We start from the raw sequence: 17,946 nt of genomic DNA, 5'->3' as shown, positions 1-17,946 counted from the left end.
ATTTTCCAATCATAAGGCTATCTCTGAAAAAAAGGCTTCAACGCCAAAGGAGAACCCCAATAAAGAAATTGGAGAAAGGTTTTCATTAACAAAGTCTGTTTCTCCTTCGCTTTCATTTGGAAAGAAAAGGAAGGCTCCTCGTCCTCCCATTCAATCGTCATGTCCTAAAGCAAATGGATTTGTAAAAAATCCTAACATTTCCCAACCCTCTCAACTTTAATGTCTGAATCTTCAGGTCACTTAGAGCTCTCTCATGCTGAAAATTGCAAGCCTTCTGATAATAAAGGACTGTCTGAGAAGCACGAAACCAATCTCAATAATACTGTGGCTACTCCTGTTGATCCTGAAGACAGCGACAATTGTTGTGAGACCAATACTTTCGTTTTCAACAGAAATGCAGACAAGGATAGTATAACAGTCCAGCATAACAATATAGAACCTTCTGACATTGGCCATTCTCACACTTTGTTAGATTATCACAACAATGAACTGACTCGTAGGGATCTTGACTCGTGCTGCTCAGAGTCAGATACTGAAGAAAGTGAACATATTTGTGAAGATTTTGACGTCCATTTCGTGTCAGATATTGATGAAGGTAAAGTGAGACGTAAATATTTTGACACGCATTCCGTGTCAAACATTTATGAAGGTGAATTAGTTAAAGATACTAAATGGTTAAACCAAACGTTGCAAAGACATAATGATGAAAAATATTTTAGATTATATATATTTTGTAGTGTTTATACCAGAAACCAAAGTTACACAAGTTCCACTGTTGTACCATGACAGCTAGTTTACCTAATCTATTATATTATAGTTCACAGAAAGATCAAATGATTTAATATATAATTTACTGAGAATAGAGTTTTCATATTACAAATTAATATATAATTTTTAATACGGATAAAAAAGGTATGTGTGGTTTTTATAGCAAAACCACATTGGGCTATCTACTAAGTCAACCGAGGGGAATCAAACTTCTACTTTTAGCATTGCAAATCCGTAAACATACCGCTGTACCAGCGAGGAACAGCATATAAAAAGTAAACAAGTAGTCTTATTTGATTAAATTTCTTCTCAAGAAGAAAGATATTCAAGTTTGTTTGTTTTGGAATTTCGCACAAAGCTACTTGACGGCTATTTGCGCTAGCCATCCCTAATTTAGCAGTGTAAGACTAGAGGGAAGGCAGCTAGTCATCATCACCTACCGCCAAATCTTGGGCAACTCTTTTACCAACGAATAGTGGGATTGACCTTAACTTTATAACGCCCCCACGGCTGAAAGGGCGAGCATGTTTGGTGCGACCGGGATTCGAACCCGCAACCCTCAGATTACGAGTCGAACGCCTTAATCCATCTGGCCATGCCGGGCGCAGATATTCAAGTGTACAGTAATAATGGTACGTGTTTTTTTTTTTAACTTTCGATTCGTACGTACATTTTAATAGGTTTTACCAACTTATCTGTTCAGTAAAATCTAGTTTCATTCAAAATGACTGGTTTAAAAATCGAAAGGTCCTAAATAAAGAAATTAGAAAAGTGAACAAAGCACGTTAGACGAACATATTTAGTGCTGTCATTAATACAGAAATTAAGTCAAGCACGATAAAACTGTCTGGAACCTCACGGTTGATAAATTGCACTAGGTTACTGGTCCTTTGTGATAATTAATACAAGCCAATCATAAAAGTATGGTGACATTTTATCGAATACATAAAGCTGTTTTTATTATAACTTTATCGAATTTGTAACATTTTCATCGTTTCCAGAATATTGAGTACACTCTAATAAAAACGATTATATTTTATTTTAAATTAATGGTACAGACAAAAAATGAAGTATTACTCTGTACATTTCTGATTAACACGCTAAAATGTGCATTTAGCCTGTCAAACATAACGCGTTTTAAATCAACAAGAATACAAAAGTATCTATCATCTTAATAACATGTAACTGCTAGCTGTTATTTTGATAGTACCCTGTTTTCTTCAACAATGGTTCAGTGAAAGTGATTCGAACCTTTATCCTATACTTTAAGAATTTAAGTTGTTAAAAGGATGAGGGTATGTGAACTATTGGATAAACATCAGATTTCGATTATTCATCTAATTTGCGGAGTATTAATCACCCTTTATAAGAACAAACTGCACGTGCAAGGAAAGAAGGTCGTCCGGAAACAAGAACAAACACTAGTTTGACGAACCATTATCCAAAACATAGTGAATAATTACTGACAGGATAATATCTGCGGTACCCATCCATATGAGAATGCAAAATTAACTTAACAACGTTCTTCTAGTGTAAATGTAAGACTAAGTTCCTAGTACACTGGCGGGTTTGAATCTCCGTCGTACCAAATATGCTCGCCCTTTCAGCCATGGGGACGTTAAAAATGTGATGGTCAATTCAACTATTCGTTGGTAAAAGAGTAACCCAAATGTTGGCGGTGAGTGGTGATGACTAGCTGCCTTCCCTCTTGTCATACACTGCTAAATTAGGAACGGCTATACAGTTAGCCCTTGAGTAGCTTTGCGCGAAATTCAAAAATAAACAAGTAAACCCTAGTACACTGAACCTCATTTAAAGCATATGCTAATAAACCGCTCAGAAGATTATTTACGAAAACTTGTCTTTATAGGATAAGTGAATTAGAAGCGGTTGACATATCACTAAGAGAAAAACAAAACGACTAGAAAATACTTTGCATGGTTTGTTGTTGTTTTCTTTTACTTTCACAGTAAGCAACACGTGGGCTAACTGCGTTACGTGTCCCTAATTTAACAGTGAAAGACTAGAAGGTTATCGTTGTTTGTTGTTAAGCACAGAGTCACATAATGGATTACCTGTGCTCTGCCCACCATGGGTATCGAAACCCAGTTTGTGTTGGTATAAGTCTTCAGACATATCACTGTGCCACTGGGAAGCAAGAATAGAGGGAAAGCAGCTAGTCAACACTACCAACTCTTGGGCTACTCTTTTACCAATGAATAGTTGGGTTGTCTACCACATGATGAGAGCGAGAATTTTACTGGGACGAGAATTCGAGCCCACGACCCTCAGATTACGAATCAAGCACCCTAACCATGTGGCCACGCCAGATATTTGCGTAAGGAAAATGAAAGTTTTTTACAATATTGGTTCCCAGGTGTATCTGAACGACTGTGGCAAAATCATTCTTAAGATAAAAGATACATATAATATAAAGTGCGTGTGTGTTTTCTCATAGCAAATTCACATCGGGCTATCTGCAGAATCCACCGAGAGGAATCGAACCCCTGATTTTAGCGCTGTAAATCCTTAAACTTACCGCTGTACCAGCGGGGAACTATAATATAAAGAAAGTCGGGCTTCGCGTTTATTACGAGTGTATTCTCTTATAAAAACTTTGGTTTCATTTGAATTTCACGCAAAGCTATAGAGTGTGTGTTTGTGTTTTCTTATAGCAAAGTCACCTCGGGCTATCTGCTGAGCCCACCGAGGGGAATCGAACCGCTGATTTTAGCGTTGTAAATCCGGAAACATACCGATGTACTAGCGGGGAGCCAAAGCTATACAAAAAGCTCTCTACGTTAGCTGTTCCTAAATTAGCAGTTGAATTAGAGGGAAGGTAGCTAGTTAACACTACCCACAGCCAACTTTAAGGGTACATTTTACTAACGAATAGTGGAAGTGACCGTCACGTTATAACGCTTCAGGACTGAAAGGATGAGCACGTTTGGGGACACAGGGTTTCGAACCCGCATCTCTCAAAGTGGGAACGATGGAGAACGAAACTGATATTCAGGCTATTCCTTCCTCCGAGAACAATGTTTTGACCTTCCTGGGTCATCTTCAGGTTAAGAAAGATATATTTAATTCAGTTAAAACGGGGGCATATTTGTAATACTTAATATTGAGTAACAATTCTAACACGCTTCATTTTGAGTAAAAACTGTGTACATACTGTCAACAAACTTAATCTCGAGTAAAATCTAACTTACTCTTTTTAAATACACCATATGAAAGTTATATATATATTCAATACTTATTTCGAGTTAACATTATGTATAAACTTTTAACACATCTTATGTTTCGAGTAAATATTATCTGCGAACTTCCAATACACTCTGTTTTGAGTTAAAGTTGTGTTTCACTAACTTTTCCCTTATTTTTTAAGTTCATTGGTTAGGATGTACTTCACCTTCAAATAACAGATACAAAAGGATATGATACAAGTGCTGCTGACTCAGTATACGTATTGAGTCGGCAGCACTTGGATTGAGTCAGCAGTAAGTCTGAGTAAGAACTTCCCCTGAACTCCAAAGTGTTGCTCATTTTCTGGTTACGTTTGGTAAAACTGGTTCTGTGGCCGGTTGCAGACAAAGAGAAGGATATTACTGGACTTTTTCTTTGGAGGTTACGTCAACCACTTTGGTGCTCATCACAGTCCACAATGGATTCTAGACGCTACTCCAGCAATATGCATGTTATACCTGCAATATTTGCAACTACGTTTATGAGTAAAGCCGATGATTGCAAATTAAAGCCCATAGGGGTTTGTTTTAAAATATCAAGTAGGGGAATCGTCTCGATTAGAAACAGCTTTAACTGTAGTAGTTTAGAAATACTTTTTCTTTTAATTTTGCACAAAGCTACACGAGGGTTACCTGTACTAGCTGTCCCTAATTTAACAGTGATAGACTGGAAGTAAATCAAAACCACTAGCCACCAACGAATATTGGGATCGATGGTCACATTATAACACACCCAGGGATGAAATGGCAAGCATGTTTGGTCGGGTGGGGACTCAAATGCGCGATTCTCAAACTGCGAGTCGAGCACCTTCAACACCAGACCTTAGAAAGAAATATCATTAGTCAACCAATAAAAACAGCTTATTCTAGCTTATAAAATTATTCGGTTTAAAATATTCAACTTCATATATAAAACTGCTTTCAAAACGATACCAGAAGCATGAAAATATTGTTAACACACACAGCCATACCACTTGGTTCGTTTACATTAAAACTGCGACTGGGCTTAATAAGTTTACAAATCAAAGTAAGAAAGATATTTATTCTAAACTGTGATATTTGTAAAATAAATAATCCTACGTTATTAATACAGTTTATTTTTGTTTGAAATTAAGCACAAAGCTACACAATGGGCTATCTGTGCTCTGCCCGCTAGGGGTAAACCCAGTTTCTAGCGTGCTTAGTTAACAGGACGTACTGTTTATAACTCCTTATAGATGCTGGAAATTGAAAAAAAAATCATGTTGAAACTGGTTTGAATGTTTACTTGAAAACTAGACACAAAAACGTTTGGTAGTTTTTTGGTTTTTAAGATATATATATATATATATTGTTGTTCTTTCAGTAACAAAAAATAATGTCATTGTTCAGAACTAACAATTTGTTACTTTGTCAGAAGATACTAGTGAATAAAATCGCTTCATAAATCTGCTTTCTTCTTTTAACACAATCAGCGAAGACAAACAAACTATAACAAAAGAACACCTACTTTTGTTTAAATTAGTTCTGTTTGTTTGTTTATTTGTTTTTAATTTCGCGCAAAGCTACATGAAGGCTAACTGCGCTAGCCGACACTAAGTTAGCAGTGTAAGATAAGAGGAAAGGCAACTAGTCAACACCACCCACCGCCAACTCTTGGGCTATTCTTTTACCAACGAATAGTGGGATTGATCGTACCTTTATAACGCCCCACGGCTGAAATGGCGAACAAGTTTAGTGTGAGAGGGATTCGAACCCGTGACCCTCGATTTACAAGTCGAGTGCCTTAACCATTCTTGTAAAAGCAGGACATAATCTTTTACCAGCATTTCGTTTTAATTCTATTATCTTAAAAACAAACTTGTATGTTAATAATGTATTACAAGTTCGTTCCTATACTGTGTTTTTCCTATGCGTCTTTCCTCCACAATTATGCTTGTTTACACTCTTGTTTGGTAGATACTAAAAGGATATTACTTTTCCAATGATTCAGCATGGCCAGGTGGTTAAGGCGCTTGACTCGTAATCTGAGGGTCGTGAGTTCTAATCCCCCTCAATCAAGCATATCCGTCCTTTCAAACGTGGGCGTTATAATGTGACGGTCAAATTCACTATTTTCTGGTAAAATAGTAGCCCACAAGTTGACGGTGTGTGGAGATAACCAGCTGCCTTCCCTCTAGTCTTACACTGTTAAATTAGGGACGGCTAGGGCAGGTAACCCTCGTGTAGCTTTGCGTGAAATTCAAAAACAAACTTTTACAACTTCTTGTATTACTTAACTTATAGCTACAGAAATTATTTATGTGTTTTTAAACTGTGTAAAATAAAATGCATTCATCTTTTTACAGGAAGATCGAAAGGATCATATATAATTAAAGGTTCGGATAAGGAAGCAGACAGTGCCCATCTAGAACCATCTTCAAGGGACATATCAGACAGTTTTCAAGTAAAGAAACACAAAGAAACAGATACTCAACAGCCAGGAGAAATTTTAATTGAACAGAAAATGGAGCCTCCGGCACTTTTAAAAGAAAAAGTTCCTCGGAAGGCTACTGAACAAAATAATCATTCACCAGTTGATGAAAACAATATTTCCTTTGAGGAAAGTCTTAACGAGTCTTTAGCCAGTGATAATACTTCGCAATCAACTCTGCCGTCCGATCTTTCACCCCCTCCACTAGAAGTTGTATCTGGCGAAACGTCTGTGATGAGAAACCATTCAGAAAAGAATTCAGAAAATACGAACAGCAAGCTTATCAAACCAAATGACTTGAGCATCACAGCAGCAATGAGAAATTTACGTTTAGAAAACTTTACTATCAAGTCTTACATGCAAAAAGAAGATTTGTTTTCTTCTGAATTACAAAATTTCAAAAGTGCAAAAAAATATTTGGAATGTGATGAGAACCCTATTAGAAATTACTTAGAAAAACCATTTTTGAGAGTACCCGATAAAGAGAATCTTCAAGAAACCGATTCTGGAGAAAATAGGTTTCAGGTCCACAAATCAGATTCATTTCATTGCCAGGATATCAACTCGAAAAGTGAAACAAAACCTAAACTACTGGGATGTGAAAGAGCTAAACCTTTTCAAGAGGAAACCAGTCCTATTATAATGACTCCTCAAAACAATAAAATCGTATTTAGTGGTGAAGGCTCAGTAAGAGGTATTAAAGGCAAGGTGCGTATACGCTGTTTAGCCATTGATGATCAGAATATCTTCAATGGAAAGACAAATTCCATGATGGATCTTAGCCAACAAACAGTGATGGAAGCAGATGAGCGATACGATGATAACCAGCAAACTGTTTTTTTAGAAAGATTCAGACGTGCAAGGTCACAAGTAGACGTTTCTCAGTCTTCCAGTGACCAAGAATTAAAGCTTTCCGACCTGCAAAATGTTGGAAGCACAGAACTGGGCATTTTCAAAGCTTCATCTGATCAGCAAAACGAATTACAAGATGAATATCAAAATCTTCAAAATCAATTACTATCATATCAAAAGAAGATGCCAGCTAACCAAGAACTTCTGCCAAAGGAAAATATAATGTCAAAATTCTCTCTTCCACGACTAACAAAAAGTCAAGTGTTTTTCAAAGAGCAGCTTTCTTCTTTTGACACAGAAGAGCTAAAATCCGAAACGCTGCCCAAAGAAAAACCTTGCAGTGTTAGTGCTGCTAAAAACATTCATAATTCAACCTTCAATCTTCAGTCACGTATTCATTCTGCAAGTTTAACTTCAGCTAAAACAAAACAATTCGACTCATTCAAGAATCCAATAAAGAAAGATCTAAGTCATTCCCGTATGACTGCTGAATTTCAACCAGCCACTGATTCAGAGAAACCTAAAGTCATTAGTCACGAAAATGAACAAGAAACTAGAAAAAAAACTAATAATTTGATATCGAATAAATCTCCTTGGTTGAGTCTTAAAAGTCAAGCAGAAAATGAAGACATTTCATTGAAACGGTTTTATAAAAACCTCGAAGAAAATTCCTATAAACCTTCAAATAAATCTAATAAACAAGCAACAATAATTGGAAATGTAGCCTATCGAACGAAGTCTTTAAACGTAGGGAAAGAATCTAATTATTTTAAACAAGATGAACGATTCTTCAAAGAGCCAATAAGTCAAAATATAGAACAACCAGAAGTTGCTCAATCTTTCAAGAATATTTTTGCACCACAACCCTACAAGAGTAAACCCATTTCCAGTACCTTTAGACTTCCACCAGCAAAACTTCTGGGGGCTCCAATTGTAAGAGGATTCTCAGAAGAGGCAAAATCTAAGATTCTAGAAAGTGTGAAGTCTTCCAGTGTAAAAGGCACTGTATCAAGAGACACTGTTGCAGATAGTAGTAAAGAAGAAACTACAACGAATGAAGAGATTGCTCTTTCACCTTTACAACAAAATCATGTTTTTCAGCCACAAAACACAGGAGTAGGAACCAACTCAGCTAAAAGCTTTACTGATAGGGTAAATACAGGGGCTCCAATTTTTCCACAGAAACACTTCTCTCAAACTAATGGCATTTCTTCTACAGGCAACACTCAAGTTAATAGATTTTCTTCTCAGAACTTTAACAAAGAAGGTTCTGAAAGTAAAAAACTACAGAATGTGAATACTCGTGATGAGTTATTGATGGAAATCAAAAAGTTTGGAGGCCAAAATTCCTTAAAAAAGGTACGTTATCTAAATTTAATATTTCTATGATCCTTTAATCATGAAATCAAAGAAGTATTGCGTTATGTTTAAAATTTATTTGTTTGTTTTTTTAATTTCGCGCCAAGCTACACGAGGGCTATCTGCGCTAGCCGTCCCTAATTTTGCAGTATAAGACTAGAGGGAAGGCTGCTAATCACCATCATCCACCGCCAACTCTTGGGCTACTATTTTGACGACGAATAGTGAGATTGATCGTCACATTATAACACCCTCACGGCTGAAAGGGCGAGCATGTTTGGTGTCACGGGGATTAGAATGCCCGACCCTTTGATTACGAGTAGAGCTCTCTGACCAGTGATTGAATCGTGCTCTCTTTTTTTTTTAATTTATATGTCTCTGAAAAAGTACATTTTTTATATAGTAAGCCTAACAAGTCAGTTTTATGAATACTCAATTAAAGAAACTTATCTCACTGGCATAACATGAAAGATTTTCTTTTGCTTCTCGTCCATCATTGTACTCCAATAAATAGAAAAGTTTATAACCCAGAAAATTAAAGTTTCTAGGTCAAAATATATCTGTTAGTTTTTAGATAGCAGTTTGAGGGAATATTTGCGAAACTCAGAGCGTATTTGAAATGGTGTAATTTAATGTCTTGGATACTTCTGAAAATTAAGTTCTACAGTATTTGGAAAGCAATTAAAAGTTGTTTCGGCAATCCTTAAACGAAAAGTTTAGGGTTTCACAGCTCGTTTATTACACATTTATTTCAATAAAGGTACGTAAACTTGAGATAATAAGACATTAAGTGCTAAGTCTGTTTAATAATTTATTCTTTATTACTAGATAGTCTGCTTTGGCTGCTAACTCGCTGCGTCTTCGTATAATTCTTTTGAAGAATTCGATACTGGATATTGTTAGAAAGGCAGGCGTGTTATCCACTCATCCAGGTTCTCACCTTTTTGGAAATAGAATCAACTAGCTATGTGAGTCATACAGTAAAATGAAACGATACTAAAATAATTGGATATGATCCAATGAAAATAATACGAATATACTCATCAACCTAACATAGAAGTAAGTAAAAACCTGAATGGCTCTCTTTAAGTCATTCAAAAGATGCAAGAGGCGGATGATTGGTAGCTCAAGTGCTTTTCTAAAAGGAAGGCCCAGGACAGGTTCTCTGATCCTGTCACCGTCTTGGTTCTTCTTGGGATTCTCCTGAAGTAGAGCAGCAACCTAAAGTATACGATTCTGAATGAATTGTACTCAGTATCTAGTAATAAAAATGCTTGGAAACTATTACTAATGTGACTTAGTTGGTCATCTAACATTGACAAGAATTGGATTCTCCATAAACTCTCATTGCTAAAATCATTTCCATTTACAGGTTCCACCACGCCATCCTAGTTGGCAGCTGAAAGTATTTGGTTCATCTTCAACAGAATGAAGAGCTCATTGAACTGGACAGAAGACATTGGTTTAATGCCTACATCTAGAATATTTTCTGAAAGAGTGACGTCTTTGAAAGAAAACAATAAGTCAAATCAAAACATCACTGATTATTTTTCGTTGTTTTTATTACTTTTAAGTCATCTGTAAAAGATACTTATCTTGCTATTTCCAGTCTTTAGATTAAAGTTATTACATTACATAGATAACTCTAGTACTCGCGTAAATATATCGTTTCTGACTGAATATTTTCAATATTGTTACTGCTGAGAAACCTATGAGGCCGACTCAACCACTACAGTCCTAAGATAAGTTTCAATGCTATTATAGATAACGTAATATTGATACTGAAAGAAAATGGTATATAAAAAATGACAATTGAATTAGTGTTCTTACACGTTTCTTTGTACAAAGTAAGCAAAAAGCTACATCCATTGTACCTCGTATTCTAACATTTCAGTAAATTTAATGGCTTAAAAAACTTTATTTCTTCCTAATTAGAATTATTAATGTAGAATTTCTTTAAATGCCAACACTTCTAATTTATCGGTTGTAACCTCGTTATTTTCTATCACAATTGTGTTCATATTGATTTGTACTAAACAAAGATAAATCATTTATTTTTCATAGAAACACTTCCACTGCGCAAAACAGGATTGTTTTTTTTCTCTGAGAACTTTACAATTAAGAAATTTGTACACTAGGATTAATTCTGTAGTAATGGAGTCACTAGCGTTATTATCACAACTAAAAACACTTGGGTTCGAGGTAAGCCTAAAAAGCTCTCTCAAGAGTGACTTGAATTTTAAAGCTTAAGAGTGAAACGAATCCTAAAAGCATGAATAAGAGTCAAATTTACCTAAAAGGTTTACTGAATAGTGATGTGTATTTCACATACCTCGTTGAGAACAAAGATACTTTCACTGTTTAAAAATAAGGTGCATCTGAAAGACCTACTTAGAAATAGGTGAAAATATCAAAAGAAGTTGTTCAGTAACGAGTGAAAATTAAATCATTCACTGCTAGAATAAGGTTATATTTTTACAACTATTTACGTTAAATAGTTTTGCTGGTTTACGAGCGAACGAAGCCCTTAGTTTTAAACATGGAGTACAATCCTTAGTGGTGTCATGATTTTATATGGTGGGCAGTATTGTGGTTTGTTTGTCCACTTTGCTTATGATGTTCAATTTTTATTGCCTTGTTCTTCACATTCAACTTCAACAATTAATTTTGTTGTCAAACTTATTATCTCTAATTCCAATAATAAAATAGAACGACCTTTGTGCATACTTTTATAAGCTAAAAAAATAACACCGTAATTCACTATAAGATGTTAGAGCTTGGGGTATAAACATCGCTTTAAGATATTTATTATTTTACAATTAATAAATGTTATGTTTGTTGGTTACTAAAATACTCAAAAAAGTTAAAGTTTTTTTACTGTATTATCGATCATTTTTCTTAAATAATTTTTTTCTGTAGAGTTTGAACAAAGTAGTGAGTTAAATTAAAACAAATACAATGTATATAATATATTATTTGTAAATCATATTGTATCATGTTATATCACAGAACATGCTGATTAAAATAAGGAACCATCAGTCAAAAGTCATCTGCTTATACCTCAGATGAAAAGTATTAATTATTATAATTATTTCCCTGAAGTAATGAGCATTAAGATTTAAGCCGCAATTTCTTATAATAATTATTAAAATTACTTAATAATGAGTCTTTAAACTAAATCGGGCCATATGAGCACCCTTTCAGCCGGGCGTTATAATGTGACAGTCAATCCCTTTATTCGTTGGTGAAAGAATAGCCCAAGAGTTGGCGGTGGGTGGTGATGACTAGCTGCCTTCCCTCTAGTCTTACACTGCAAAATTAGGAACGGCTAGCGTAGATAGCTCTCGTGTAGCTTTGCGCGAAATTCAGAAACAAACAAACAAAACAAACTAAATCGTTGAAGTTCTTACGTCAGTATTCTTAACGGTATTCCTTTCTTATATTTAGACCAATTTTTTTATCAGTGTTAATAAAATAACACTTATTTTAAATTGTTATTTTATATTATTTAATCACTTTATCATTAATAAACAACCTAACTTTATTTTTACCTCCTGTTTTCGTTATTAATATAGTAAACTAAGTCGAACGCGAAATAATTTTTTATCAGTTCCACTGGTTACATTCCAGTAGCACTGTGAAGATACCGTATTTTTATTCATAGTTACTACATAATTAGAAGCTGAAGACTATCATAATTACAGTAGAAGCAGTAGATAAATAGAAGTGTAGATAATGCAAATGACAGCAGAGTTTTAGGAAGAGCTTAAACTTCTGCAGCGCAGATAGCCCTCGAGTAGTTTTGCGCGAAATTCAAAACAAAGATTAAACTTCTGCATGCAAGTGATACATCAGCTAGTACTGACTTTCACTAAATCCACCACTTTTTGCTTTAACCTGTTCAGTGCCGTAGACGAGATAACTCGTCCAAGCCGATCGGTAACACAGTGCCACGGACGAGTTAATTCGTTCTCAATAATACCTAACTTCAATGCTAGATGTCAGCACCATACATGCATTTGACCTACTTACAAATTGTTTCACTTTCGATCCAAAATGGCGTCATGAAAAAAGTTAGAAAATGAAAAAGCATTAGAGTTCTATTGTAGTATAGCACATTCTGTTGAGCGACAAATTTCCATCCTTAGCTTCTGCAGATAAGGAACTATTGGAGTGAAGGAAAACTGAGTTATTAAACTGTTAGGGAAATATATAAGCGGGTTAGTCTGTGGGGTAAATAGGAAGAAAACATCAGATTATGCTACTCAGAAACATAGATGCAGGACGTAACTGACAGAGCAGAAGATATAAAAAAGGTTGCACCAGAGCTGTAGTTTTTGTGGTGTATGTACAGTTAGTTCTGAATTTAAACGTACGCCCATTACCTCTCCTATAATCAGTCAAAAAATCAAAAAAGATCTTTACGTATTTTCAAAATTTGTAACGCACTAAATTACTAGTAATTAGAAGTGTTCATCTAATATCTACTATAGCTAACTGGCATTATATGCTCTGGGTTTACCATTTTTTAAGTGGAATAGATGAAGTGCAGCTGTTTACAGTAAAACATTATTTCTAGACACCTACACTAAATGTATAGTAGTTGTAGACTGTAACTTGGAAAGTGTTTTAGGCAAACCAACATTAATGTATTTCTCTTCCAATACGTGCAGTTTTAACAGTTGATAAAAGTGTGTTAATAACTCTTTTTCATTAAGTGTTTTCCTTGTTTTTGATAGTGACACTATAATGTTTGTACATTAAATTTTTTTATTATGTACTTGGAGATGTTAAGTGTAATAAAACTGCTTCCTAACGCAATAAAAGCGTTCAGTCTCCTGCCTAATATATCTTACACACTTGAAAAAACGCTCGATCTTCTGCCTAGAGGGCGGGTCTGAAGAAGGAGAACGTTGAAAATTTAAGCTATTACAGATTTCTGAAAGATATTTAATGTTAATATCATAACTTGTAGTAATTTCGGTTAGATAACGCAATAATAACTAGATATGGCAAGATTGGTGGTTAAAAGTAAGACTGTCAAAGTTCTAACTTCAAGTTTAGTGGGATAAATTTTACCACAACCTTAAAATAGGCTTAGTATATGTAATAGCGCTTTAGTTTGAGGTATATTTCAATTTATTTGTAAATCTTAAAATAGGATGCATACATTGTTTTATTAAATAAATGCAATCTAAAACTAATTTAGTGTCTTAGGTATTTAAAGAAATAACATTATTTTTCTTTAAGTTCTGTATAATTAAAGATAAACTTTATTACTTTAGTGCAAAGACAAAAAAAAGAAAAAATATATAATTGGTTTTTAAACGTTAAGGTTAATTGTAACAGTGTTGATGATAGGCTGCTGGTACTTAGTATTGAGTACTTATGTAACAGTGTTGATGATAGACTGCTGGTACTTAGTATTGAGTACTTATGTAACAGTGTTGATGATAGGCTGCTGGTACTTAGTATTGAGTACTTATTTTCAGACTATAAGTATAAGCTAAAATATAGTGGTTAAGACTAGTGTAGGGGTTAAGCGTTCGCAGTTTATTAGGTGTGATAGATGCAATGAGTATTTTTTTATTTAAGAATTTGAGACTGGCATATACTTTTAGGGAAACTAGTAGTAGTGATCAAGATGTGCCACTTTTATGTAAGGTTTATAGATTAGAAGAGAAGTTGAAGGCTATCATAATTACAGTAGAGGCAGTAGATAAATGGAAGTGTAGAGAATGGAAATGACAGCAGAGTTTTAGGAAGAGCTTAAACTTCTGTATGCAAGTGGTACATCAGCTAGCACTAACTTTCAGGAGTACAATTATAGCAAAGAGTAGTGAATTTAGTTATAATAAGCATGTTCTGTTGAGCAACAAATTTCCATACATAGCTTCTGCAGATGAGGAACTATAAATGAGTTATTAAGCTGTTAGGGAAATATATAAGGGGGTCAGCCTGTGGGTTAAATGGGAAGAAAATAATTAGATTTTGTTACTCAGAAACATAGATGAAGGATGTAGCTGAAGGAGCAAAAAATATAATAAAGGAGCACCAGAGTTATAGTTTTCGTGGTGCATGTAGGGGCTAATGTAGGGAAGGTAGGTTAGAAGAGCTAATTAATATGTACCAGGGGTTGATAATAGCACTTGAAAGAAGGGATAATAATTTAATTGTATCAGAAATACTGCCAAGAACTAACCGAGGGCATGAAGTTATAAGTAGGTCATCAGGGCTATATGTTAGGCTTAGGTTAATTTGTAAGGATGAGCAGAATGGATAGTTGAACGTATAGGATCAGTTCAGTAGAAGAAGGAAAATTTTAGGAATGGGTGATTTACAGTTAAATATGACAAGAAGTGGGTTGTTTGCTTCAGGTATTAACTCAGTTGTAAGGGAAGTTTTGAACTCAGACTAGACAGTGGTGAAGGCTAGGAAAAACTAAATGCAGAGAAATGTTTAGCTTAGGAAACGAGTATACATGCAATTATAATGATAGGCATAGTTGTTATTATGTAATGCTAGAAGTATAAGAAATAAAATATATGACTTCAGAACACAGTAAAAATGGCAGATTTTGGATATACTGGAACTAACTGAAACATAGTTAAACGTGAATGATTCTGATGACAGAAACGTCTTTGAAATTCAGGGTTACAGGATAGTTAATATGGATATTGTTAAAGAAGGAAAAGATTGGCTTTATATGTAAAAATGTGAATTACATCCTAATAAAGGTGATGATATAAAAGACAATAGCAAGGAGATTGAATCCATGTGGATGTCTATTAGTGGACATAAAGATGAAAGTATTTTTGTGGGAATTTATTACAGACCACCAAATGTAGTATATAACAGTAAGGGTCAAATCTCCATCCACACCCTGCGAAGTAGTTACATGGACATACGACATACAGTAGGTACTATTGTATCTTAAAAGATTTAATTCATAGTTACTGTATCTGAAAATAACCAAATCTAACTAGAATACTGTTACAATATAAGTTAGTTTTAGACGTATTCATAAAGTTCAGCTCTTTTAGGTTTATCAGTGGCCCTCTAATGGCTGGAAAGAGATGACTGAGTTTTTTAAAACTTTTTGACTTAAGAGTGCGCTAGATTACAGTTATTTTGCTAAACTTTTAACTTATAAAATGCAAACGTTTGAATAATTCCAACATATGTCAAAATCACTCTTCTTCTATAGCAAAACGAGGGTACAGGAGATGTACCCATACGACATTGAATACTACAGAAATAGTAAAAAAACAAGTTTTCCTGGTGTTTAAGATAAAGTAGACAAGCTAAGGTCAGATATTGGTACTCCTTTAAACAAACCGATGTCTAATGTTGTTAATAATCTACATAAATTTCATACAAATACATTGACAGCTCGTTACAATTGTTAATAATCTACATAAATTTCATACAAATACATTGACAGCTCGTTACAATTGTTAATAATCTACATAAATTTCATACAAATACATTGACAGCTCGTTACAATTGTTAAAAATCTACATAAATTTCATACAAATACATTGACAGGTCGTTACAATTGTTAAAAATCTACATAAATTTCATACAAATACATTGACAGCTCGTTACAATTGTTAAAAATCTACATAAATTTCATACAAATACATTGACAGCTCGTTACAATTGTTAAAAATCTACATAAATTTCATACAAATACATTGACAGGTCGTTACAATTGTTAAAAATCTACATAAATTTCATTCAAATACATTGACAGGTCGTTACAATTGTTAAAAATCTACATAAATTTCATACAAACACATTGACAGCTCGTTACAATTGTTAAAAATCTACATAAATTTCATACAAATACATTGACAGCTCGTTACAATTGTTAAAAATCTACATAAATTTCATACAAATACATTGACAGCTCGTTACAATTGTTAAAAATCTACATAAATTTCATACAAATACATTGACAGCTCGTTACAATTGTTAAAAATCTACATAAATTTCATACAAATACATTGACAGCTTGTTACAATTGTTAAAAATCTACATAAATTTCATACAAATACATTGACAGGTCGTTACAATTGTTAAAAATCTACATAAATTTCATTCAAATACATTGACAGGTCGTTACAATTGTTAAAAATCTACATAAATTTCATACAAACACATTGACAGCTCGTTACAATTGTTAAAAATCTACATAAATTTCATACAAATACATTGACAGCTCGTTACAATTGTTAAAAATCTACATAAATTTCATACAAACACATTGACAGGTTGTTACAATTGTTAAAAATCTACATAAATTTCATTCAAATACATTGACAGCTCGTTACAATTGTTAATAATCTACATAAATTTCATTCAAATACATTGACAGCTCGTTACAAATACGTTTGGCCCTCGAATTCTAGTACGATTGATTCAGCTCTGGTAAAAGATTATAAAAGCGATAAATGAAGTGTGTGAGAGCTTTTTTAAAGCATATAATTGCACCTTTTATGGTTTATTGACTTGTGATATTAATATGAGAACCAGACAATCCTGAAGTGATAACACTGCTCTGGAGGGGTAAACAGTTTTGCCATTTATCAAAATCTTTTGTACAAATGTATATTTCTTATCAAAATCATCAATTTTTCTGTAGCGTTCTGGATGATTTGTTGGTAATCTTATATAATCAATCTTCAGTCGGATTTTCTGCTGTTTTTAGGGTCGTCCAATCATCACAAAGATTAGTTTTTGCAATAACACACAATAAGAGGATTAGGAAATACTGTTTAGTGACCGATCCCTACAACTAATTGTCTTGTTTCGAACTAAATAGAAGCAAAAGAGTAAAACTGGAAATCTCATTGCAACTGGTGACGAAAAAGTATTTCTAAAGAGAAAAGTACCCAAAAGGCTAGACTATGGTTTTCAGGTTGTTTCAATTACCTTGAAACAAGTCAAGTCTCGCACGATTAATTTATTATGTGAAATTGCCGGAAATTTGAATTTACAAGTCAATTAAATGTCGATACGTATCAAATTTATGATATTTGCCAACAAGATTCATTCACACAATTTTCTTTCTTAACACCAATACATTTTAATATACAAACAACAATACAAATTACAATAACTGTTATTACAAATAGTTATTACAGACAATGATTTACATACAAAAGTTTTGCAAACTTACAAACAATATTCAGTCTTCTATCTGGTCTGGAACTGAATATTTTATTGATGGTTCACGATGAACGAATGAATTCTATGTTGATACAT

General features: G+C 34.0%; 1 protein-coding gene across 1 annotated transcript; it reads left to right on the top strand.

Moving 5' to 3' along the window:
• Positions 1–79: 79 nt before the first annotated feature.
• LOC143234242 (uncharacterized) lies at positions 80–13,521 on the top strand. Its single transcript, XM_076471456.1, has 3 exons — positions 80–595; positions 6,341–8,676; positions 10,049–13,521. Exons 1-3 carry the CDS (start codon positions 220–222, stop codon positions 10,106–10,108), a joined length of 2,772 nt encoding a protein of 923 aa, XP_076327571.1. The 5' UTR covers positions 80–219; the 3' UTR covers positions 10,109–13,521.
• The last annotated feature ends 4,425 nt before the right edge of the window (positions 13,522–17,946 follow it).

Source organism: Tachypleus tridentatus, chromosome 12 (genome assembly GCF_004210375.1).
Source record: "Tachypleus tridentatus isolate NWPU-2018 chromosome 12, ASM421037v1, whole genome shotgun sequence".
Taxonomy (NCBI): Eukaryota; Metazoa; Arthropoda; class Merostomata; order Xiphosura; family Limulidae; genus Tachypleus; species Tachypleus tridentatus.
The sequence above is the reverse complement of the archived record's forward strand: the minus strand, read 5'-3'. Positions and strand labels throughout refer to the sequence as shown.